A 24,380-nucleotide genomic window follows, 5' to 3' on the forward strand; every position below is an offset into this window, starting at 1 on the left:
CCCACGATTAAAGTTTGTTTCCTCTGTAGTCCATATCCTATGCACAACAGAACCGGCTGAATTTTTAAGATGTCTTCCAGATATGGCACACCTAGTTCTGTGTGGCATATGAAAGAAGAGGTACCATTAGGGACCATTAATAAAAATCTCAAAAACGTATTTTCAGCTACCTGAAGGGAGCTTACATCCGCATACCCCCAAATACCCACTACATATGAAGCTACAGTAACACTTTTTGCCTTATAAATATTCAGTATTTCCACCGTGGGGCTTCTACCTAGTTTCCTACTAAAATTCGCGAGTACAGATAGAGTTTTTATATACAGTTATCTCCTTGTTTTTACTGCCTGCACCCATGACCCCGTACGATCAAATAAAATTCCTAAATAAGAGAATATCTTAGTATTTTCGATCCAGTTTCCCTCAATAAAAGTTGATTTGGTCTTCATTCAGCTCCACAATTCATAAGAAATGTTTTGGTTGAGTTAATAGTAAGACCCCGTTCTGTCATAAACTTTGCAAAGCTGGATACCACTCTGTGGATTCCTAGTGGTGTGCGGACCATTAGGACCGCATCGTCAGCATATAACAATGCGGGAATAGGGCGTTTACCAGCCACAGGTAGGTCATTACATTCTTTCACCAAAACCTTTTCAAGGTCGTTTATATACAAGGTAAAGAGGAACGGGGCGAGGACGCAACCTTGCCGCACACCACGTCTTACACTAAGAGGACCTGTCTATTCCCCGCCCACCCCAAATCGTACTCTAGCCTTTGCCCCTAAATATAACTCTCTTAGAAAAGAAATTATAACTGCTTCAACACCCGTCCTTTAGAATCAACCACAATTTGTGTGCCTCAAGCAGTCAAAAGCCGATGATAAGTCGCCAAACGCCAAATACCAAATACAGGGCTCCCTTTTTTGCTTTAATGGATTTATTCAGTATAATAGCTAAATTCAGACCTTGCTCAACAGTGCCTAGTTTCTTGTGGAAGCCAAACTGCAGATCACTTATCACAAACCTGTCCTCTGCCCAATCCTGGAGTATTTTTAATATGACCCAGCCCGTCATTTTCACAGTTGAGTCCAACAAAGATATCGGACGATAACAGGCCGGGTACCAGAATGGACTCATACCATGTCGAGACAAGGCCAGCAGAGATACAGGCATTAAACACTTGTGTCAGCAATGGGCCCCATAGCCATAGCTTTACAAATATCGACAGGGACACCATCAGGCCCTGCTGCCTTCCTATCCGTACTTGAAGCAATGGCTGAATTCACCTCGTTTAGCTCAAAGTGGTAATTCCCTTGATCCATAAGGGAATTACCTCGCTCCGCCACAGTAATTGTACTCTCCCGTGACCCCGAGCATAGCTCATCATACAACTTAGAAAAGTGCTCTATCCACTGGTGTTCTGGAATTGCCACCTCAATTGTCGCTGCATTTTTGTCCCTAAAAAAAGGTGCGTTGACGGCCTTCCAGAAGGAATCTCTTAAGCTGGAGGCTTCACGCAGGGTAAATCCATGCAGCTGCACTTAGCATGTCTCTTCTCCCTTTTAGGGCACATTTATATTCTCTCCGGGCCTCTCTGATCTCGTTCCTATTGGTTACTTGTATAGAGCATTCTTAAGCTTTTTATAGGCCTTAGTACAATTTGAGTCAAAATCCCCTTTTTTCTTTCATTCTTTTTCCTGTTATTTGCATTGACGGTGAGAGCCCGCTTTATATAATCTGTGATGTGAATAAAACCGTCGAGAACTCCTTTTGGTGAAGTGGTCTCATCCAAACAGGCCATGATATTGACATAACAGTTTGTTACAACATCGGCCGTAAAATCTTTGGGTTCCACTTTGTCCCAGTTTAAGGAGTAACCATTTTGCCAAGAAAATAATATGTTCTCCAATATGGGATTACGACTATCAATCTTACTCTTCTCCTGATTAAAAAGCAGGATACCCAAACTCTGTGCAAAATGATCGCTCAGTGCAATCCGGTGATTATGAAAATCTACAATACTTGAACTGTACCGGTTTGAGACCAGAATAAAGTCTATTATAGAAAAGGTTCCGTGACCATTAAAGGTAGCGCAAAAAGGAACTTAGGGTATTGGAGAACCCCAAATCCAGTTGGAATATTGTTTGATTTAAACTATCGCCATACCCTGATTGCAGGAAATGAGAAAAAGTAGTCTCATTGTCATATGTGATTCCACAGTTCCTTGTGTCAGCATAATGACAAAGAGGTGTTGAAGTCACCCCCAGACTATGATCAGATCTTTACTCCCTACCTCTTGTAAGTATTGCAAGTGGGCACTTCTAGCTCTTACAAACCCTTCAAGTTGATTAAGCGGGACATTATTATAATAATTCACCAATATTACTGTGCAACTTCCATTTACCCTTAATCTAATAATCTGATAAAAGCAATCCTCAAATAGCATATCAATTTTAAAATTGACTAAATTAGAAACATAAGTGCAGAGCCCCCCTTTAGCCCTGCCATGTAAAGAGGTTATAGCAGGTGTATGTAGGGTTTTATAGTCAGTAATATGGATTGGATCAACCACCTATGTTTCCTTCAAACTTATAAAATCCAACTTCCGGATAAACTCTTCCCACAAGCTATTTGTCACCTTTGATTTTCAGCTAGCAATGTTCTAAAACATAAAATTACATTCCCCTATTCCTTTTACGTAACCACAGTTTCCTCTGTACTTATTCCCAAGGACTTGTCCTCCATTATAGGCAGCAATATTGGTACAGGCATAATTGAAGGGGGCGCGCGACTTATATCACGAATAATAGCTGTATCTCCCCTCCCCCTCCCACCCCCGGGAACTTATCTGTGGGCATGAAGCAGTCACAAGAGAGACAATTGGATGGATAATAGAATCCACTACCGCCGATAAGGGTTCAGCTGACAGTCAATCACATACTTTTAAGCACAAAAAGGGAGCAAACTTGTTGGTGTAGTTAAAATCAATAAGACTGCCTAAAGATCTTTTTAGTGTAGGTCGGTTTCCCCTCCCTTGCGGGATGTGATGCTGAGTTCTATAAAAGCACCCCAATGGCAACAAGGACATTTTCCCTGTATGATATCCTAGGTTCCTACTCCCCAAATGCTCCAATAAGTATCTGACAACATGCCCGTTGTTGAAGTTGGCTACAACGCAGTCAATCCATTCTTCCTTTCTGAGGTGTCCAACCCATGCGGCGCATCTAGCCATAATCATTTGATTACAAATATCCCAACCCCGTATCCCATCAGCCTTCAATTGCGCAGTAAGCCAGTGCATTGTTTTGGCCATTAGCTGTTCTGCGATTGAAACATTCTTTAAGACCACTACCAGAAGGGTAGCGGCTGGTGGAAGATGTAGGGCTTTCGGTCCATTGCATCTATCGTACAGGACAGGGGACTGCTAGGTAATCACAAACTAGAGGGCCATGGGCAGCGACAGATTTGTTACCTATCCCGTAATTAAGATGTTATCGCATTGGGTTACTAAGTGTCCCACCCCGGACCCTGCTGCCCTCCTCCATAGGGGTGCTTGGGATAAGCTGAGCAAACTCACTAGACCTAAATCACCCACTTGCCACTCACTAGACCTAAATCACCCACTTGGCACCCTGGGGGTCTGGATCAACAACAGGGACTATTCCCGCTCCGTCATTAGTACCAGATGGTAGGGGGTTTTATTAGATGATGGGGGTTTGTACAAATAGATTTTGGTATAGCTGGATTACACAAGACACTCGTGACAGGTGTTACGGGTTGAAACATTTTTCCCAAGGTGTCCTTAATAGAACAAAGATCAGGTACAATTTGCAGTTCGAAGTTTGTTAGTCTGTCCTCAAACAGCATAAGGGTCTCCAGGATGGGGGTCTAATGTTACAATATTATATCCCCCAGTTTGGTCAGCAAAGCCTCAAAAGGTTCAGGAGGCAAAACACCATTGATTAGGGGCAACGTTGCCGAGGCTTGCGGGCTGGGGGATTGATGACAAAGGAGATCCAGTCCCACCATTCCTGTTAGACGTTGGCCTTTTTGCACTTTTCTGCCTCTGTGGACCCCCTCCTCTCTTCCTCCTTCTGGGCACTGGCGAGGTCAAATCCATAGATGGAGGATTATGTTCAGGTGCAGATCTCGTGGCAATATGTGAGGCTATACCACTAGGTGCAACTTCACAAACATTCTCCGTGGCTAATGGGCTGAGTCCTCAGTTATTATCGACAGGTCCAAGGGGATCAATGGCAACTGAGTAGCGCCTCTCGCTCAATCAGGAGGCTCAATGTCAAGTACCGGTAAATGCTCTGGGGTACGTGCAGATTTCAGGCCGCCCAGCGATGAGCGTTTACCTTGTGGGAGATCTAGAGAGAGGCGACGCTCGGTCAGGGCTATTTCATGGGCTAAGACCGAGTTAGCTCTAATCAGAAATTGATCCAAGGTCCCTACGACACTCCCGCCAGGGAACACAGATTTACTCTTTCCCTCGCTTGTGCTCATTATAATAAAAACACGCCCCCAGCAAGGAAGGAAGAAACAGGTGGGCAGAAGGAGAAGAATACCCTGGATGATGAACAGCAGTAAGCAAGAAGTACGAAAATGTCCACTAACCTGAACAGATACAGAAGTTAGAGGGGGGGCTAGCCTAGCCTCCCCGGGCCTCAAAGGGGCTCAAACGGGCCCGCCCTTGGACCAGGCTTTGCCCAGCGCGGGCCTGCGTGCGTTCCGCGAAGCGGGGCGATAATGTGTTAAGTAGCAGCAGAAGCAGGCTCCTGGGATCCTCTGCTCAAAGCGTCTTCGCTCGAATCCAGGTGCAGAGGCTCCCGCGAAGCGGGAGCGGCAAGAGGAAATGAGGGCTCCGGTAGCAGCAGAAGCAGGCTCAGGTGCGGGCAGTAACAAAGGCCCCCTGGGACTTGCAGTCCCTCTGCTCAAAGCGTCCTCGCTCGAATCCAGGTGCAGCTGAATACCATTCAATCCAACATTCCCTTTGCCAAGCTAACCCAATTTTGGTCCCTCTTTACCTCTTCTCACTCCTTCCTTTACATCTCTCCTATCCCCCTTACTTCTTAGTATTTGGAGACGCCTTCAGGATGTCATGAAGCATTACACAAAGTTATGTTTGCAGGACTACAATTGCAGTTTGCTAGTAAGGTGTTAAGGGTTTTTGTAAATAAGGTTCACTGAAGCAAATTAGACAGAAGATACCATATGTTTGGACTTTAGTTTAATTTGGAGGGATGGATATGGACAGAAGAAATGGTCTTTTGAACACTGTAGCCATGGCTGGAGTGCTCTGTACTAGTACTTGAGCTCTGAGTATAGATGGAGCAGTATAGACAACTGAGCCTCCCTGTACAATCCAAAACAGACTCCATTAAGTGAATCTGAAAGCTATATTGTGTCTAGGCCATATAGTGATGGATTGGTGTAAAATGTGTGGCTTTAAATGGGTCACAAGTGTGAGCACCCATGAGCAGTCTGGGTGCATCCCCATCTCGTGGGGTATGCCCCCCGGGCACTGAAGCTGAAGTCCTTGCTATGAAGGTTTCCTCTTTAAATCAAACTGCACAAGCGTTTCTTGTGTATCCAAAATATTTTCTTTTATTGAAATTGTTGAATCACAATTCAATCGATTTCAATTTGAGACTGTGTACTTCAAATCCCAGAATACATTGCGTTCATCAAAAAAATCTTAAACGTCCCAATGCATTTGGCAAAGGTATGCCTTCATCTGGGGATATTCTGAAAGGAATGAATGTGTTGTTGTCAGAGTTGCGCTAATGTGTCAGAGGGCATAATCAGTCGGTGCACATGCGGTAAGAGTGGTCGCGTGGGCGGTATCAAACAAACGTGTTTGGTGTGTTGATTACGAAGTGACGAGACCGCTTTAACCAACGGTGTGGGGGAGGTGTGGGGGGTGAAACACTGGCATGCTGGTTTGAGAAATTAGATTAAGAATATATAATGCTATAGTGACGGTAGAAAAGATAAACGTGTGCACAACATAAACTCATGAAATGCGGTGAAACCCTAAAAAGCAATGAAGTGGTGATTAAAAATAGCGGCGTTAACGATACGTAACTGTGCTAAGCTGGAGTCCCAGCATTCATTCAAGAAAGTCCGCCAGCGGTGGCGTGGGGGGGGCTTACCGAGTAACAAAAGTTTCAGCAGGTATTCCTCCTGAGGTGTGCAGTGTGTCCCGGCGGTTGTTCCCCGAAATGTAGGAACGGAAAGGGGAAGTGTGGCTTATGAGAAAATACGCGAACGTCAGTCGACGTGAAAAGCGGCTGTCAATGGTAATGGCTGTTCAATAAAGTTATACAGGCAATGGACGGGTCTGAAAAGACGTGAGTATGGATCAAAGAAACTAACCTAAGAGGGTTGTGTATGCGTGATGAATAATAAATATGGCAATCTAAATACATAAAACGGATACCGCCTACGACAATCCAAATAACATTTGCAAGGTAAACATTACAGAAAACAGTCTGACAAGTGATGAAATAAACACCATTCTAAACATGATGTTTTAAAGGTAACAACTAAATTCCATATGGTCATTCAGACAGTGAGGTTTCATGGAACATAAGAGATATATCCAGTAGTTTTCACGTTGTAACAGGAAATGATGATTGTCTCTTCCTTTGCGTTTTTCGACTTTTTCCAGCACACAGAATCTCATTTGGCTGACGTTGTGACCAGCTTCCATGAACTGTTGGGCTACGGTTGATTTGATTTGTTTAGTTCTTATATTAGATTTATGTTCATTCAACCGTGTCTTTATTTTCCTTTCGGTTTGTCCGACGTAGATCTTCCCGCAGGGGCACTTTAACATATAATCCACATTAGTGGTATTACAAGTAGCGGTTGCTTTGATTTGAATTTTATGGCCTTTCATGGGATGATTATTATATGTACCCTTAATGATATTATTACAGTTGTTGCAGTTCCAACATGGCTTAGTACCTTTGTAAGTGCCTTCTAAAACTGTAGAACCCGGGTGTTTCAGTCTTTCCCCGATGTTTTTACACCCAGTATATGCAAATTTGGGTTCTTGGTCAAAAATGTGATTCAAATCCTGTTCCACTTTGGGTATTTGCCAATGCTTTTTGATAATCCGTTTGTATGGTGCACTCATGGACGAGTATTTGAAAACAACGGTAATTTGATCTTTTGCTGGTTTGTGTTGTGTCAAGAGAAATTCGTGTCTGGATTTGAGTGAACAATGTTGTTGCGCCTGCTCTAGTATCTGGTCAGGGTATCCACGTGATCGGAATCTTTGTGTCAAGTTTTCAAGTTGCCTGATGGCTCTGTCTGGATTGGAGACGATTCTTTTGACTCTTATGATTTGGGTGTAAGGAAGATGTTGTTTCAGTGGTTGCAGATGGAAGCTTTGATAATGTAGAGTGTTGTTCCTATCAATTTCCTTCCTATAAAAGTCTGTTTCAAAACCCGTAGGTGTTTTTGTTATTCTTACATCCAAGAACGTGATAGATTGTGTTTGTATTTCATGGGGGAACTGTATCCATGTATCAATCAAATTGAGTTTGTGTATTTCGTCCCTTAAGACGGTTTCCGGGACTTTCCATAAGATGAAGATATCATCTATGAATTTCACAAAAAGTTTAAGGTGATTTATCCATGGTTGTGCTGTCAGTATATTGTCTTCTTCAAATCGATTCATAAAGATATTGGCATATGCTGGCGCTATACAGGTTCTCATGGATGTACCAGTCTTCTGTTGATTCCATTCATTGTTCCATTTAAAATAGCTATGCATAAGAGTGAACTTCATCCGTTCCATCAAAAAAACCTTTAGATTTTCTTCATACTCTGTCCGCATTAATATATATTCAATAGCCTCTATCCCTAGTTGGTGGGGGATGGAAGTGTATAGTGAGTTAATATCCACTGTGCACAATAAAGTTTCTTCATGTTCACAAAGGGTGACCTGGTTAAGTTTGTGTAGAAAGTCAGTTGTGTCCTTAATGTATGTTCTCATGGCCATGACGTACAGTTGTAAATATCGATCTAGAAATCTTCCCATTGGTTCGTGCAGGCTCCCTCGTGTGAAAACTATTGGTCTGCATGGAGGTTAAAGTGGATTTTTATGAATTTTCGGAACCATGAAAAATGATGGGCTTTTAGGATTGGGTTGTATCAAAAACCTTTTGGTTTTCTCATTGATGGTACCATCATAAAAGGCTTTCTGGACAATGGCCTGTAGAGAAGCTGCAAATTGATCTGTAGGGTAAGCTTCTAATTTCATGTAAGTCTCCAGATCCATGAGGTGTGAGAACACTTGTTCATTATAATAGATGGTGTTTAAGATAACTAATGCTCCACCATTGACAGCTTTGGTGCATGTAATGTCGGTATTTGAAGATATGGCTTTCAAACATGTCTAAACTTTCATGGCTAATGGGAGCCATATATGTGCTTTTCAAAAGTAAACCCTTAAGTTGATCCTCTTCTTTGTTTATAGGAGTGCCCATTATGTTTTCAAAAAAGTGTCGCAGTCTAAGTTTCCTCACGAGTTTGAAAAAGGATATGTTAAGTTGTAATTTGTTGGTGCCTGTCGTGGGGACAAACTAAGTGCCTTTTTGTAAAGTTTTTAATTGAATTTTACTGAGATGATACTCAGAGATGTTGATTACTAGATGGTCTACTGAATCCCTCTCTTGCTCTTGTCCTTTTTTGCAGTCACTGTACGTGTTTGTGGGTGGTCTTTGTCCTTGTCTTTATTTTTTTTATTTTGCTCCTCCTGGGTCTTCCTGTCCTTCGGGCCTGCAGCTAAAAAAGGCTCGCCAGTTATTGTTGAACTTAATCCAGTATTAGAGGTGTATGGTTTATTTTGTCCGCGTTTCGCATAGATGTTAGCCCATGTATAGACCTCTCCCAATTCATAATCAATGGTGTCCCGGCGGAACTGTCGTACTTTGCGTTCATTGACTTCAGCTGCGTGCTTCGAAAGTTGTAAGTTGATGTCTTCCAATGTTTTCGCCAGCTCATCAGCTGCCTGAGTTTTTTCCAATTCGGTTTTGACATTAGATATTTCCTTGGATAAATCCTCCAGGATATTTGATAGCTCCTCAATAATTAATAAAATTAAATCCAATGAACATTTGTTCAAAATAGCGAACCATCGATCTTTGAATTTTTGAACGTTCTTGCATAGAGATGGTTTGAGTGGTATTCTCAGGCCTCTTGGGATCCTCTGAGCCTTGTGGTACCTGATCATGGTACTTGCATGCAGGCGCTGGTTAATCTCTTTCCTAGATAAATATAGAAGTTGGCGTATGCTTTGTTCCAGACTGATTTTCCCTACACTCAGGTTCAGTGAGTGATTCCCTGGTGCACTGCACATTTTCTGAATACTGTTTACAGCACGGTAGTGCGCTCAACTCACTTTTTGAATCACACCCATGAGCAGTACCCGCTCAGGAATGTGTACCCTCGCAAGAGGATGCACTCTACAGTGGCTGCTAGTAGGACTGTCTGATCTGAAGGAAAAAGTTGCAATTTTAGTTGCCACATAGGACTATGTAGTGCAACAAGCAGAATGTATTGCTAGGTTTTGCTGCCCCCCAAAGAACTAGCCCCAAGTTATATGAAAGGAATTGACCAACCTCCTACTGCCTATTCAAGGTGAACTTTATGCTATGTAGAAATATGAAGCCTAACCCTAGCATCTGTGGCAGACTCCAGTGAAAACTGGCATGGGAGACTCAGAACCAACAGTATACGAGTGTGTCTTGCTCATGTACACTCGCCTCATCGGACATGCTGTTCCTCATACTGGAAACCCCATCTAGAGCAGTATTCAGTTGTGCCTTCTCATATTTTGTGTCAAGCCCTAGAGATCACATTTATTTCCACAGATTTTAAGAGGCAGGTGGCAGAGCTCAACCCGAGGGATATAATACAAAGGTTGTATCCCAGATTAAAAACTGGCACCAACTGGACTGTGAGAAAGAACAGGTGGGAATTTTCAAAGGAAAGCTAACAAAATGATAGGATGGGAACCCTCCGGAATTTTGTATTTAAACACACCACTATCAAATACAATCAGGAAAAGAAATAGGAGGAAAAAACAGGGATATGCGCTAAGAAAATTCTGAATGTAGAGGGTGGAATTAGAATAAATAAGATTACCCATAAGTAATTCAATCATTACTATCTCTACCCCTCACAAGGGAAGATTTAGCACAGCAGTGTGCCTTCAACCCCACCGAAAGACCGATGAGAAAGCATGACAGAACCTCAAGGCATTCTTGCCAACCCTTTAGGTGGCAGACTCCTACTTTTTCGACAGCACAAACACCTTCCGACCTTTGCCTGTCCTTCAGCGTCTTCTTATGATGGCGTCGCAGGAATGGCCATCGAAATTCCTGCCGCCCCCCACCCCACCCCCACCAGCAGTAAACCCAAGACCTAACTCAGTTACAGACGAAATGATCATAAGGTCACTTCAGTAAATGAGTACTATGAAAGTGTGGGGCTAATTAACTGGCTGTTTTCTATATTGCTCAGATCCGAATAGTCGACTTTCAAAGGAAAACTGAAGGCAGTGTGCACATGGGCCTTTCAGTACTGTAGTTCAGACTTAATTTTTTACTTAACACTCCCTTCAAACAAAAAGCTGCTTGCAATAGGGACGATCGGGTTGCCACGGCAGCAATCGAGAACTCCACTTCTGAACACATATGAAGGGGCAGTCTCTGGGGAGTAAAGTCACCTAAACACTCCATGTTAAAAGTCAATGACCGTCAGTCCAGAGCTGGGGAGAGCACCCTTTCCTGCCACTGAAACTTAGTGGATAGTTGGATACACTTTTGATGCGGATCAAATAGCCAGCTATTAAAAGAAGAAATTAAGCCATTAGCGTGTATTCCAGTTGTGGTGTGACTTTGACCCCCTCGCATTTCGCCCCGGTAATTATTTAACTCACTTTGCTCCAGAAATTAGATTTCACTCTTCCATGTCCAGATGTGAAGCAGCGTTTTAAGTATCCATATAATCAGTGTAGCGCTGTGCCTCTACCTTGAAATGAAATGAAATGAAATGAAATGAAATGAAAAAGGTTCTTAATAAAGCGCACTGTGACCAAGCGGCTTCCTGGCGCTAGAGGTAAGAGCTGAGGGAGATGGGAGAAGCCAAAAGCTATTTAGCAGGAATATGCAATAGAAAACAAATGGGTTTTTAGGGCCTTACGGAATTGGGAGTAAATGGTGATTGATCTGATCGACAGAGGGAGACTGTTCCAGAAAGAGGGACCCAAAACAGAGAATCTGGTGCCTCCAGTTTTGGATCTACGAAACCGAGGTACATTGGAAAGGAACTGATTAGAGGAACGGAGGGAACGATTAGGGGTATAGGGAGTGATGAGAGAGTTAATAAAGGCTGGGCCAATGCGGGCCCGAGCCATAAAGACCAGACAGCCCATCTTAAAGAGGGATCTCTGAGAGATGGGGAGCCAGTGAAGTGCTTTCAGAATGGGGGTAATGTGGGAAGACTTTGGGAGGTGGAGGATAAGGCGGGCAGCCTGGTTCTGAACAGCCTGTAGGCGGCGAAGTTCGTATGCTTGAATGCCCACATACAGGCTGTTCCCGTAATCGAGACGGGAAAGAATCATTGCCAGGATAATAAGCTTAAGGGCGTCAGACGAAAAGAAACGGGACACTTTTCGGATGATTCGGAGACAAAGAAAACAGGAGGAAACAACCGAGCTGATCTGGGCATGCATAGAGAGGTCCCGGCTGACTTTAATGCCCAGGGTCTTTGCCGAGGTCGCTGGCAAAGGAGGGGGGCCAGAGATGGAAGGCCAAAAGGCGGTCGACCAAGGGGAAGAGGAAGGGCCAGTCAGGACCAACTCCGTCTTATCCAGATTGAGCTTCAGTTGATTCCGATTCATCCAGTCTGAAATAAAGACCAAAGTGGAGTGGAATTTGGGTAGGGAGTGCAAGGGAGAAGAAAGATCAAAAACAAGCTGGAGGTCATCCGCGTAGTTATACACGGAGACCCCCATGTCGAGAAGGGAAAGAATAAGGGGACGGATATAAAGGTTGAAAAGGAGAGGGGACAGGGAGGAGCCTTGGGGAACTCCACAGGGGACCAAGCGGGTGGGAGCGGAGTAGCAAGAAAGATGTACCGCCTGAGTCCGGTCTTTAAGAAAGGAGGCGAGCCAAGAGAGGGCAGTGCCCCGAACGCCCGCTGCGCAGACACGGTCGAGAAGGATGGAATGGTCGACCGTGTCGAACGCAGCGGACGTTAATCTCTTTCTACCTCCACACCCTTTTTTGCTTTCCCTTTCTTTTTCCCTCACTTACTATCCATACCAGCTCACCATACTGTCTATATGTCATCATGTTTCCCGCTCTTCCACTCTCTCCTTCCACCCCTGCTCCTCCTACCTTTTTCCTTCACTCAGCCCTCATTCTTCTCCTTTTACCTTGCTCTTTTTTTCGCCCTCCTCCATTCTCATGCAACCTTTTTCACTATGTCAAACTTTATATTTTCGTACTTTTCTTTCTCCGCCAGCTTTTTCCCTTCACTCCTTTCTGCTCCTTTTTCTACAGCTCTCTGCTTTCCTCACATTTTTAGGTTCATCTTCTTCCTTTCACCTCTCTTTTCTCTTTCTCCATATTATTTTTCCTGAGACTTGTTTCTTCCTTCATATCCTGTGTAATCCTTCTCCATATCCCTACTTCCTCATATCCTTGCTCCTTTATCTACCTTTCACCCTCTTTTATTCACTACCTTGCTTTCTCTCTCCTTCCTCTCATCTCCGCTCTACTTTCGCGCCCTGAGGTACTGTGTGTGGACTACGCTTCGCAGGCCTCGCTAGCACGGTAATGAATAACACCCAAACTGGTTGCTATAGTGGGGCAGGAAGACCTTGAGCAGTCCCTGCCCATTTTATTTATTACTTCGGGCCACGTCTGGCCCAAGGGTGCAGTGGGAATATCCGGCGTACCCGCCAGGAGAACAGGACTGCTGACCTTCCAAGTCCAATCCCAACTCAGTCCTTTGCAACAGTTTGTACGTGGTCATTCAGGTGGCATGCATAGTTTTTGAGACTTAGGCTCATTTGAGGATTGGGCTTTAGGCGACTTCGTAAATTTAGATCGCGGCCAGGTGGCTCTCGATAGGCTGTCGGGGAAGGTGCACTGGAAGTTGGGACGTCCTCGACTATTGCTTGAGGCCTGCAGGCTGGCTCCGTCCTGGGGGTTTTCTCCCCCCCACTAAGTGCCAGCCCCCGTCTTCCGCTCCCTCATTTTCCAGAGTTTGGTCGTGTGGGGCCACCTCCACTTTCTTGAACCAGGAGATGTTACGGGCCACAGTCTCCTGCCTTTTCGCGGCCATTACCATGGTTTTTTCCACCCTTACCACGGTAGATAATTCTGGCTCGAATTGTGTCCTGAATTTCCATCCAGGTCTTCGGACTTTGATGACGATTTGGTCCCCTGGCTGAAGGTCGCGATGCTTGGCACCCCTTTTGTGGCTGGCTGCTGCATTCCACTGTTCCCTTCGTGTGCCTTGTGCTCATCGTACAGGGTGGCGTCCACCCCGGGCACACGGGGATGGTGTCTCTGCGCAGCCCATTATACATCAGTGTCCGTGGTGCCTGTTGGGTGGGGCTGTGTGGTGTGCCCCTGTAGTCCCGTAGGAACAGATGTAGGTGGCACTCTGGGTCAGCATGCTTCGCACCGCAATCCGCAGCGTTTTATTGTGTCCTTGTGAACCTTTCAATTTTCCCATTGGCTTATGGCCACTGTGGGGTGATGCAGCGAAGTCGTACTCCATGTTGTTTTCATGAGGTCACTGAATTCCCCACCTTGGAAGCAGGGCAGGACTGGGAACCAGAACCGGCCCTGGCAAAGTGCTCGGCCGCGCCCCCTCCCCTCCCCACGGGGGTGGAGGGGGGCAAGACTGTAGGTACAGGCGAGCTCTTTGCCTGGGCCGGTTTTCGGCCGATTTTGGTACAGGGCCGATTTTGCAGCTATGCTGCAAAATATGCCCTGTAACAAAATCGGCCCCCAGAGACTCAAAACTGGCCCCCACCCGTGCGGCGCACCGGGGGATTGCCTGGTGCCCGCTATGGCCAGTCCGGACCTGCTTGGAAGGGTGGGCCATTGTCAAACTTGATTCCGGCAGGGCAGCCAAATAGAGGAAATACCCTTTCCAATATAACGCCGTTGAGTTGACAACTTCGACAATGGGATACTTAGAGTATGTGTCCATCATCGCTAGTGTGATCCTCCCATCCGGGAAGCTCCCGAAGTCTATGTTCACTTTCCCTCAGGGTGCTTTGCATGATTCTTCAGTTATTATTGGTGCAGGTCTTTCTGGAGTGATAGTTAGTTGGCATGCCAGGCATCACCGTACTGCTTCTTCCGGCTGCTCCTCTAATACGGAGAAGCATACTTTCTTCTGCATTCTTGACTTCATCCCCATTGACACCTGATGTCCTCTGTGGGCCAATTGTGTTTCATGGTGGTGCAGGGCAGCTGGGATGACAATTGGGGATCCGCGTGGGATACCTTCTTGGGTTGTACTCTGTTCATTCCTCACTTTCGAACATCTTCTTGAGGTACTCACGATCTTTCCCCGACCAGTCGTTGGCGTCTTGCAGGAAGTTTTGCCACGTACCCCCTTTGATTCCGCACCTTGGCGAAGACTGGGTCTGCTTCAGCTGCTTCCATGATGTCGGCCATTTTCAGGGCTCGGGGACATGCTGCTGCTGAGAGCATGTTGATGTGTGCTTCCATCATTTCGACCTCTTGCACTTCACATTCGGCATCTATTGGTATCGGGTGGCAGGAAAGGAAGTCGGCTGAGTTCTTTGCTCAGGGTCTCTAGACGATCTCCATCAGGTATTGCTGCAGTTGGATGGCCCACCGTTCGAATCTGGGAGGTCGGTGCAGATCCCCGGAATAGGGGCACAAGCGGCTGACGGTCTGTGACGACCTTGAAGGGCTGACTACTTTATGTAGAGATGGAAATGCTGTCACGCCCACTTGATGGCTAGAGCTTCCCGCTTGATTTGGGTGTAGCACGCTTCGGTGAGCGAGAGGGCTTTACTGGTGAATGCCAAGGCTGCCAATGACCCAGCTCTTGTTCTTGGGCCAGCACTGCTCCTAGGCCACTGGACCTGGCATTCACTAGAAATTTAGTGTGCTTGTCTGATCAAAGTACACCAGCGTGGTGTCGTGGAGGGCACCCTTGATCCACTGGAACGCTGCTTCCTCGCCGTGACCCCAGCACCACTTGGTGTCTGTCCGAGTCAGGGCTCTCAGAGGTTCCACAATGGTGGCCAAGTCTGTGATGAATCGCCACAGTATATGGCCATCCCAAGGAAGCATCGCACCTCAGACACAGTTGTGTGTGGCTGTGCTTGTTTTATCGCCTGGGACGTTCAAGGGTCTACCTGTATCCTGTTCTGGTTGAAGATGTATCCGTAAAACTCTATTGTTTGTTGAAAGAACAGACATTTCTATAGGTGCAGTGTGACGCCATATTCTTGGAGATGCTTCAATATGGCTCAGAGGTACTTGTAGTGTTCGTCCGCTGTGGCTGAATGTATGAGAATGTCATCACTGACAAGATTGCACTTACAGCATTTTGAAATACCCCGGCTGCAGAGGAGATGCCAAAGTTGAGGCGTTTGCAGCAGCGCAACCCCAAGTGCTTGCTGAAGATGGTTATGTATCTGCTCACATCTGCCAGGACTAGTTGGTGATACCTGGCGTTCAGGTCCAGTTTCGAGAACCACCAGGAACAGTTGACGTCAACTACGATTTCATCCATGGTTGGTATTATGTGGCGTTCTCTCCGGATAGCTCTGTTCTGGAGCCGCATGTCGATACATAGTATAATCTTCCCCGGTTGTTTTGGCTTCTCGGCGATGACCACTGGAGAGACCCCGGGAGTTGGCCCTGATACCTTTTCTATGACCCCTTGTTCTTCCAGCTTTTGCAGTTCGCGTTCCACAAGTGGTCGAAGGTGGAAAGGGATAAGCCTGTGTCGGAGTGACAATGGTACTACTGTTGGATCGATGTGCAGTTTTACAGGCAGATGTTTTATGCACCCCAGTGCTTCGTAAAGGTTCGGGAACTGTTCAAGTAGGTCGTCCGTTTGGTTTGACTTCATGCTCCTTGCAAATGTCACTAGACCCAGGTCTTCTGTATAATGACTGAGGATCAGCGTGTCTGCTTCTTGGTTTATGACATGTATTGTTGCCGAAATCTGGTTGTTTTTCTGATTGAATGGGTTGTCCTGCGTACGCACAGAGGTGATTGTCTTCCATGCGCAAATATTTTGGTGTTGGATGGTACTAGTAGTGGTCTGGGCCGTAGGTGGTTCTATTGCTATAGTATCCCCATGACATTCACAGAGGCTCCGATGTCAAAGACCGCCTTCACTTCCGACCCTGCTACACGGATTGTGAATGTGGGTTGCGGCCTCCGGCGCCTCTTCAGCTCTCTTGTAAACGTGATGAGGAAAATTTCTTCTTCCTCATCCTCTTCCGGCGAAGAGTCTTCAACCCGGTAAGTCGATTGTAGGGTGGTTTTTTAGTCATCCGCATGTGTCAGGATGGTGCTAGCTAGTTGGCGCACAATTTTCCTCAGTGGCTTTGGGGGTCTCTTCCTTGGACCTTCTTTAGGCATACTGAGATGAAGTGGTTGGGCATTCCGCAGTGGGAGCCTGTCCGGCCTTCTGCGGGGCAAGCATTGATTGAATGATCTTCTCACCCAAGGTATCCGCATCGGTTCTTCTGGGGTTGGAATGGACGTCCTCTGGGCCCATTCCCTTTCTCCCTTATACTTACTGCCTCTGCTTGCTCCATCTTGACGACCACACTCTTGTCTGACGTTCGTATCAGCGCTAGGTCCATCTCGTCGGCTCTAGCAGCCGACAGATCGTGTGAACTCGCTAGGATTATGATGTCATCCAGGCTTATGTTTGGTTGCCTTAGGATTAGTCTTGTTGCTGCATCCCTGGATTAGCTGGGCGCGGATCTCCATGGGCTGGCCATCAGCTGTGCAGGTGTTCGCTAGCTCCCGTACCCTGGTGTAGAATGTGTCAATAGATCCACCCTCACACGGTCTGGCCTTACCTCTCGAAATCCGGGTTGAGTTACGAGTCAAGGTGAGAATTGAGTGCTCTCACGGCAGTGTCATTGTTGGTATGTGAGCATTTGTTTGCTAAGTGCTTAAATAGGAGGTAAATGTCTTCCCCGCGTACTGTAGAAGTTGTGATCATTTAACAGCACCTTCGGTCTCTTGTGTTGGCACAATCTAGATGTCCAGGCACCTCTACCCATGTTTTCCAGCTGGGGGAGGCAGGGTTGGCCAGCTCGCTGAAAGGGGGTTGTACACCCGTGAGGGAGTGTTGATTGACGACGTGGCCGGGATGTTGGGTGGCATTCACTTCACCCCCCATTCTGAGGGTCTAGTGTAAACTTTCTTCTTTGCTATTTTTCTTAGGTGGTTGGGGGTGCGCAGTCTCTGGTCGTCATTTTTATTCTGTGTAATTGCTTCCTTTTCTGTTTAGTATTTGGGTGGTGAATTTCTGCTTTGTTCTAAATTCTGTTATCTATTTGTTTTTGTTTTTCTTCTAGCTGGTGAGTGCTGAACTGTGCCTTGAAAGCATGACTATCACCTCATAAGTTCTGCATTGGCCAATGCTTGTTTAAAATTATGGAGTGAGCAGGCTGCAGCCTTGAATGGTACCTCCTACACGCTTCGGGTGCTGGTCTCTGCAGAGGCTGGGAGGCGCCTGTCAGGGGGGGGCGCTCCACAACGTGCGGCTCAAACTCCTGCCTCTTGTTAATCAAGGACTTGGTGCGTGGCAGGTCCTCGCCTTTTCCGCTCGCCGATGGCAACTTGCGGTGCCGCTGCGCATGGGGGCGTGGTTGGCGGTTCCTCGTCTGCTTGCAGGCTCGCCCGGCTGCCGACTAACAAGCGGCTTCGGGCGTGGCTCCAGCTCCTCTGCACTGCAGGGCTCCACAAGAGAAGCCGTCAGTGTCCCGCCCGGAGGTACTGTGTGTGGACTGCGCTTTGCAGGCCTCGCTAGCGCGGTAATGAATAACACCAACACTGGTTGCTGTCGTGGGTCGGGAAGACCTCGAGCGGTCCACTCCCTGCCCATTTTATTTATAACCACGGGCCACGCCTGGGCCTGGGATGCAGTGTGACAATATCAGACGTACCTGCCGGCAGAACAAGAGGACTGCTGACCTTCCATACTTCCTTTCTCACCTTACCTCATTTTCTCTTCCATCTCCTTTCTCCCATTACTTCTTTCCCGCTCTCTACTTTACTCGTAAATGCAAAAGAAATTAATGCACAGATGGGTACAGCTGCAAACAGCAAACCATGATGCATCTGAGTGCATTGAGATGGTTAAAATGGTCACAGTAGGTGGAAGATACACCGGATTACTACTGCTGAAAAAGGGACAAAGGAAAATCTGGAGACCACGTACGGTCAGTGAATAAAGAATGGGTAAACCTAGGGCAATCATTCCTCATCTGCTGCTCTGTGGCAATGTCCTCCATATCAGAGTCTTTTCTAGCGATTTGATGCAGGTCACATTTCATGTGAGGTGATTTCCTTGAATATCAGGGTTAGGTTATAAGTCATTACTGGTGGCGTCAATATGCAAATTAGAATGTTTGAAAACTGAGGCATCTTACCTCTTTTTGATTAGAGAATATTGGCAAGTATGCCAATGAAGCAATGCAATACAGGAGAAAAACAGACAAGCGGCACCAAGGACAATACCCCCACTCACCAAGACCAAGGATCCACCCAGTCACCTTAACATCAACAACAAAAACCACAAAAGATCACAAACAACACAGAGGACACAAAAGCAGACCCAGAACCCAAAGGCATAGGGAGGGGTGGGCAAGTCCAACAAAAACAAGTGTACCGAAAAGAGTAAGGACACCTAAGTGGACTAAAGCAAGAAGCCCAAGACACCCCATCAAACTAAGTAAAAACACGCTGTAATCCAGGAACGAGTGGGAAAACAACATAAACCCCACAACCCAGCTTCTAAGATCCTTGGAGGGGGGCATGTGCCAAAACCACGGATGCCTGACCGCAGATACCTAAAGCAAAACAGAAAAGGGCCACAACCCTGAAGCATCAGATGAAGGCAAACCAAAACACATGAGCATTGTGAGGTGAAACCATTCTTTCTGTCAGGTCCAGCGGGGCCATCGGCTGAAACATAAAGGACATTTGTATAACGCATTATATTAAGAGGTCTTCTCTAGGCATTCGATGCTTATGAATATTGTGTTGGGTGAAGTGGGGGCATAGCTTGAGGTAAAGGTTGACGGGGAGGGACAAAGGTTTTTTTAGTTTAATAGAGGTCGAGTGTCTGCTGAGGTGGATTCCACTTCACTATTCAAGATCTTGGATGAGGGAGGGGTTTGAGAAGGGGAACCATAATAACGAGAATGGCACAGAGACTTACAGTGGCAATATGGCTCACAGCCTATCTGATACGGACAATCAGCATGTTTTTAAATAATTGGCTAAATATTTACCAAATTGCATCAGGTCCACGATGAAGGAAAACTTCTTTAGCAATTGGTACATTTCCAGGATGTGGTATGATTGTAAAAAAACATTTGTTTAACCACAAATCATGATGGGAGACAGCCAGGATCAAAATATTAAAGTATTGTAATTTTCTCATGTGTTCCAACAAAACCAACCTCGGATGTTGATATAGCACACTCATCCGTAAAGAACTAATGCTGCATCCCATAATTAGCTCTTATGCCAAATCTGGGCGTATTTAAAAATGGCTCTCAATGCAGTGCTTTATCTTTAGCCGTTAATCACTCAAGTCTCCAGAAAAGGCTATAATTATTCTGAGCCTTAGGTGAGAAAATTACAGAGACCGCCATCATCAAGAGTACAAAAGGAAACACACGCTGATCCTCCAGGTCTCCAGCTTCAGATTATGACCTTCAAACACCTGCAGTTGATGATGGAGATCATTCTGAAGTCTCAGGTTTGAATAAACCCCACCCAGCCCAAGGAGTCAACTACCTTAGACAACTCCGCGAGCTGAACATTCGGGTGGCCCAATGCACGTAGACCACTTACCATCTACACTGTACTACAGACACTTCACATGGGGTATGTGGGAGGCACAAGCAGGAATCGAAAAAAGAAATGAAGGGAAGCAAAGCCTGGTTAACGCTCATGAATCAAACACGATGTATTTTGCAATGGCTGAATCTTTCCGTAATGGTGTTACAGATGTTTCAATGATCTCTGACACCAGCCCCTATTATCTCTTTTAAATACTTCCATCTGGATTGTGCCGGGTTTTATGTTTGCACACAAACCAGTACACAATTTAACTTTAATTGAATACAAATGGTAATCGCTACTTGATTCCTCAAGCACCTCCCATAGCTTATTAAAGAGGCAGACATATTAACTAAGACAATCAGAGTTTCGTCTAGAGTGTTTCAAGAATTTTTCAAAACCTCCACGATTGCAACCACCGTTTGCAAAGATCTACTTGAGCAAAGGTTTTGGGTGAAGAAGGCAAATTCAAATAATGAAACCTTCAATCTTTACTTTTTAGTTAACTTCCGACATCGTCCCTTCTGGTAGTTCGGCCACACATTCAACTATGCGCTCGTCCAAAGAGCCTACTTGATACAAGCAGCTCTTAAACTCAGCTTCGAGACACAAAATTTTGATTGCATTTTTAAGGCAATTTGATTTAAGAATATGCCAGAACAGACCAATGAGATAAATCAATAACTATATAATTTACCTTACAGTGAGTCAAATTATCTGCTCCTGGGGACCACGGATTTACTAAAACATCTTAATAATCCCACCTAACCAGGGCACAAACATTCATCTCGGTAGTAAAAGTTGTATATTGATCGGCAAATTTAGAATTCATTGTGTGCGTCTCATACAAAGTCAGTTATGAATTGTTCCCCAAGAACTTCACAGGAAGAAAATGTACAAAGCTATTATATTAGAGTAAAAACAGCTACGGTTACAATAAGCTAGTTTTTCTGGGAAAGATTTTGCCCTGGTTACACACACAGGAGGTGTGCTCCTACAGGAAGCAAACGATTGTGACCTCAGACTGAAACAAGAAATACTAGCACATAATGATTAAGTAGCTCACTAAAGACCAGTTACAAAGATAGGGGTGGAATTTTAACTAGAACATCTTTAAAGTGCTCTTTTGATCACAAGGTTTGGGATGAACAATATTTCAGAATTTCTCTGACCAGCTGAGACAACAGTGATTCCCAGGAGAGTTCTAGCTTTTGTCCATCCAGGGGGAAGAGTGACAGAAATAGCATGTACTAGGGGTAGCAAATAGTTTGGCCTGAGGATAATCCCAAGTGCTAGATGGTCCATTGAGTAATAAATGCGTTTAGCGTCTACTAAATGATGACGGGGCCCGCGTAGAATGGGAATACTACTATGTTTTCTTCTGGAAAATACAATGGTGAACGAATATAGTTTGCAGCCTCTGAATAACCAAGGACATTAGTAAAGCTCATTGTAAGAAGAGGCGGTATTCTAGGTGTGGCTGTGCTTATAAATATCGCACTGGCTTGTGCATTTTCTGACAACAGCATTATTGGTGATACAGGTAGGCAGTTTGGTGTGCTTAGGAGATTTTAAGATTGTAGTATCTTGCAGCGGTCAAAGTGGAAAAATTGCCAAGACCTTTGGGGCTTGGTGAGTATCAGGAATGCTTTGCCCCCACCCCCCCCATCAGTGACTTGACCCACACTCCTTCCTGCCATCTGGTTGGTGGTGAAGTCATCAGGCATGAGAACCTCCCTGGGCTTCGGTAACAACCACAGCAAGAGCCCTCCAGTGCCTTCATGTTCCTGGTGTGGTTTTCAGTGATGCAGAGATGTCTAGCAAGTGCCAGGCCTGTATCAGAAACCATGCTGGCTCATCAATGGGGGCATTGGTGCTCACCCACCTGCTGTGAACTGCTACGCATGGCCCATAAACAACGCAATGACAATGCTCAGCAGTCTGAGCCAGCACTTCATCAAATCACAATGCTGAGCCAGCACTTCATCAAATCACAATCTAGTCAGACTGTGTTTTCATGCAAGCTGCATGCAAGCAAGTCAGTGCCATGTTCCAGCTAGGATCATGCATATAGGAGAACTGAGCCACAATCATACCTCATAAGACTGCTATGCTAGTATACCAATCATCTGGGAGAGATGTTAGCAGAACTGGCTAGGATATTGCACGACTGCCTGAACTAACAAAGTTCAAATTAGGTAAAGTAGCTCCTAGGTCAGGTGAATGCAGTACCCAGCTAGAAGTCCAAGGAGCCCAAAGATGCAGGTGGCTGGAGGTTAAATCCTCAAGTGCTTACAGTGCTAAAAGACAGAAAGGTCTTTGCTAGAGGCATCAGTTTGAATCCAAATAAAATGAACTTCTGCTGGGAATTATCAAGAGGTGCTCTGCCCCACTCAGGCACATGCACTGGATGCATTGAATGTTTTACCAAATAGTCACAATCCTAAATATGGTTCTTAAGAATAGGAAATAAGTAGTAACGTTACTAAGGATGACTTCATTTTGAACAATGCATGCATAGTTTCCAGTTCTATTGGAGGTATCCTAGAATTCCCCAATCCTTCATAAAAGTATTTCATGTCTCTAAAGTCTCCAGAGGGAGCTGCAGAAGATCTATTTCAAATCAATGTGAGGAGGATTTCAGGTCTATTATGTCATTTACTAATTTATATGGTTTTTATCAACCACAAATCACGTTTTTCTAATCATCTAAAATGTTGAACGTTTGCAGTTTGTATGTATATAAGCCAACCATGAAACATCTGAGACATAATATGAACCATTAATGGATGTTCATCCAAGAAACATGTTGCTCCATTGCTGCTCTACTGCTCTAATTACTTTGATCAGGTGGATCATTCAAAGAGAGGCTCATCACTTTCAAGTTTGTGATGCATAATCAAAAAGGAAAATTATTTCTAAATAGGTCCTGGTGAGTGGTGCAAGTGTTGAGAGCATCCTCAATCTGGTGGATTGGTCAGTTAAGTCAGTGTTCAAGAATTTATATTTTAGACCCAATTGCTTGGATGGTAGTGAGCAAAATTTAAATGACGTAGTACTTGCTTCCTTTCTCAATAGCGAATGAAATTCTCCTAGTTAAAGTAAAGTACAGTCTAGATTCTATAAGGGTCATGGATGTGACCATTATCCCAACCTACGTTAGTGATGGTTATATAGGTCTGTGAGAACGGGCCATTGAGCTATGTTGATATAGTTTAAAAACCCAATCTTACGTTTTATATCCAGTATTAAGTTTGAAGGGAATTGGCACCAAGCTGGGGATGTCCACTGTAAAGTTAGTGGAGACTTGGAGTGCTTATCATTTTAGCTTAATGATGGAAAAGTGCTGTAGAGATACACAGAAAGAGTTTTTCGTCTGATGGCCAGAGAGAGAGACTGGTAACCGAGAGAGTGCATCGTATGTTTTGGAATCTTAACTTTAGACCATTTCTCCCATGGGATTCCTGGGAAACATTGTGTTTTGCTAAAGGATAAAATATTAACTACTGTTACTGGTTAAGTGGTGTCAAGGCAAATTACTCATCTCCGTGTTTTCAACAGATGAATGCTATCCTCAATCTCAAGTAGTAATATTTGTATTTTATTTCAAATAGACCTACACATTGTATCACCTAAATGATATGCATGTACCCCTCCAGCTATGGCCTCGGTAATTTAAGCATCTTCTTTAAGTCAACTCTAGCTCCTGACCATCACACCCACTTCTTTTGGCTAGATTTGCACTATAGAAATACCATATACATGCAAACACAAGTAACAGATTTTGTTAATATTTTCAATAATTTGACCAGTTCACCAGAAAAAGCGTTCAAACATTTAGTAGGCTGTCAGAAAGGTCTAGTTTGAACAATATGCTTATGATGACATTCCTTTCATAGGACTACTTTCTAAATACTCAATGATATAAACCAAACATGCAGGCAATTCGAAGGGCCTCACATCTTACCATACTACTGTTGAGATTCTTGCCCACTCTGCAGAAGGTGTGTGGTGGAGTTTCCCCTTTGCTTGGGATGATGATGCAGATATCAGTGACCGCTAGGGAGTTCTGGATCATGGTTTCTGAAGCGCGTCGGTAGGTGATGTATACTCTCTGGGAAGATGAGCTGCCACTAATATTTGCTGAACGGCCATAAGGTGTACTCTGAATGATCTCACAGCCCTGCTTTAACCTCTCTTTGCCTTCGTACAGCACCCTACATATAAAAAAATAAGCAAACAATGAAGACAT

General features: G+C 45.1%; 1 protein-coding gene across 3 annotated transcripts in view; it reads right to left on the bottom strand.

Annotated features, from left to right (window-relative positions):
* The window catches only part of DENND4A (DENN domain containing 4A), a 598,128-nt gene that overhangs the window by 286,587 nt on the left and 287,161 nt on the right, over nucleotides 1-24,380 (bottom strand). For all 3 annotated transcript variants that reach the window (XM_086957985.1, XM_086957984.1, XM_086957983.1), the window contains exon 5: nucleotides 24,096-24,345. In XM_086957985.1, coding sequence (XP_086814111.1) covers nucleotides 24,096-24,345 — 250 coding nt within the window. The remainder of the gene's footprint in view (nucleotides 1-24,095; nucleotides 24,346-24,380) is intronic.

This window comes from Lissotriton vulgaris, chromosome 2_1, assembly GCF_964263255.1.
Source record: "Lissotriton vulgaris chromosome 2_1, aLisVul1.2, whole genome shotgun sequence".
Classification (NCBI taxonomy): Eukaryota; Metazoa; Chordata; class Amphibia; order Caudata; family Salamandridae; genus Lissotriton; species Lissotriton vulgaris.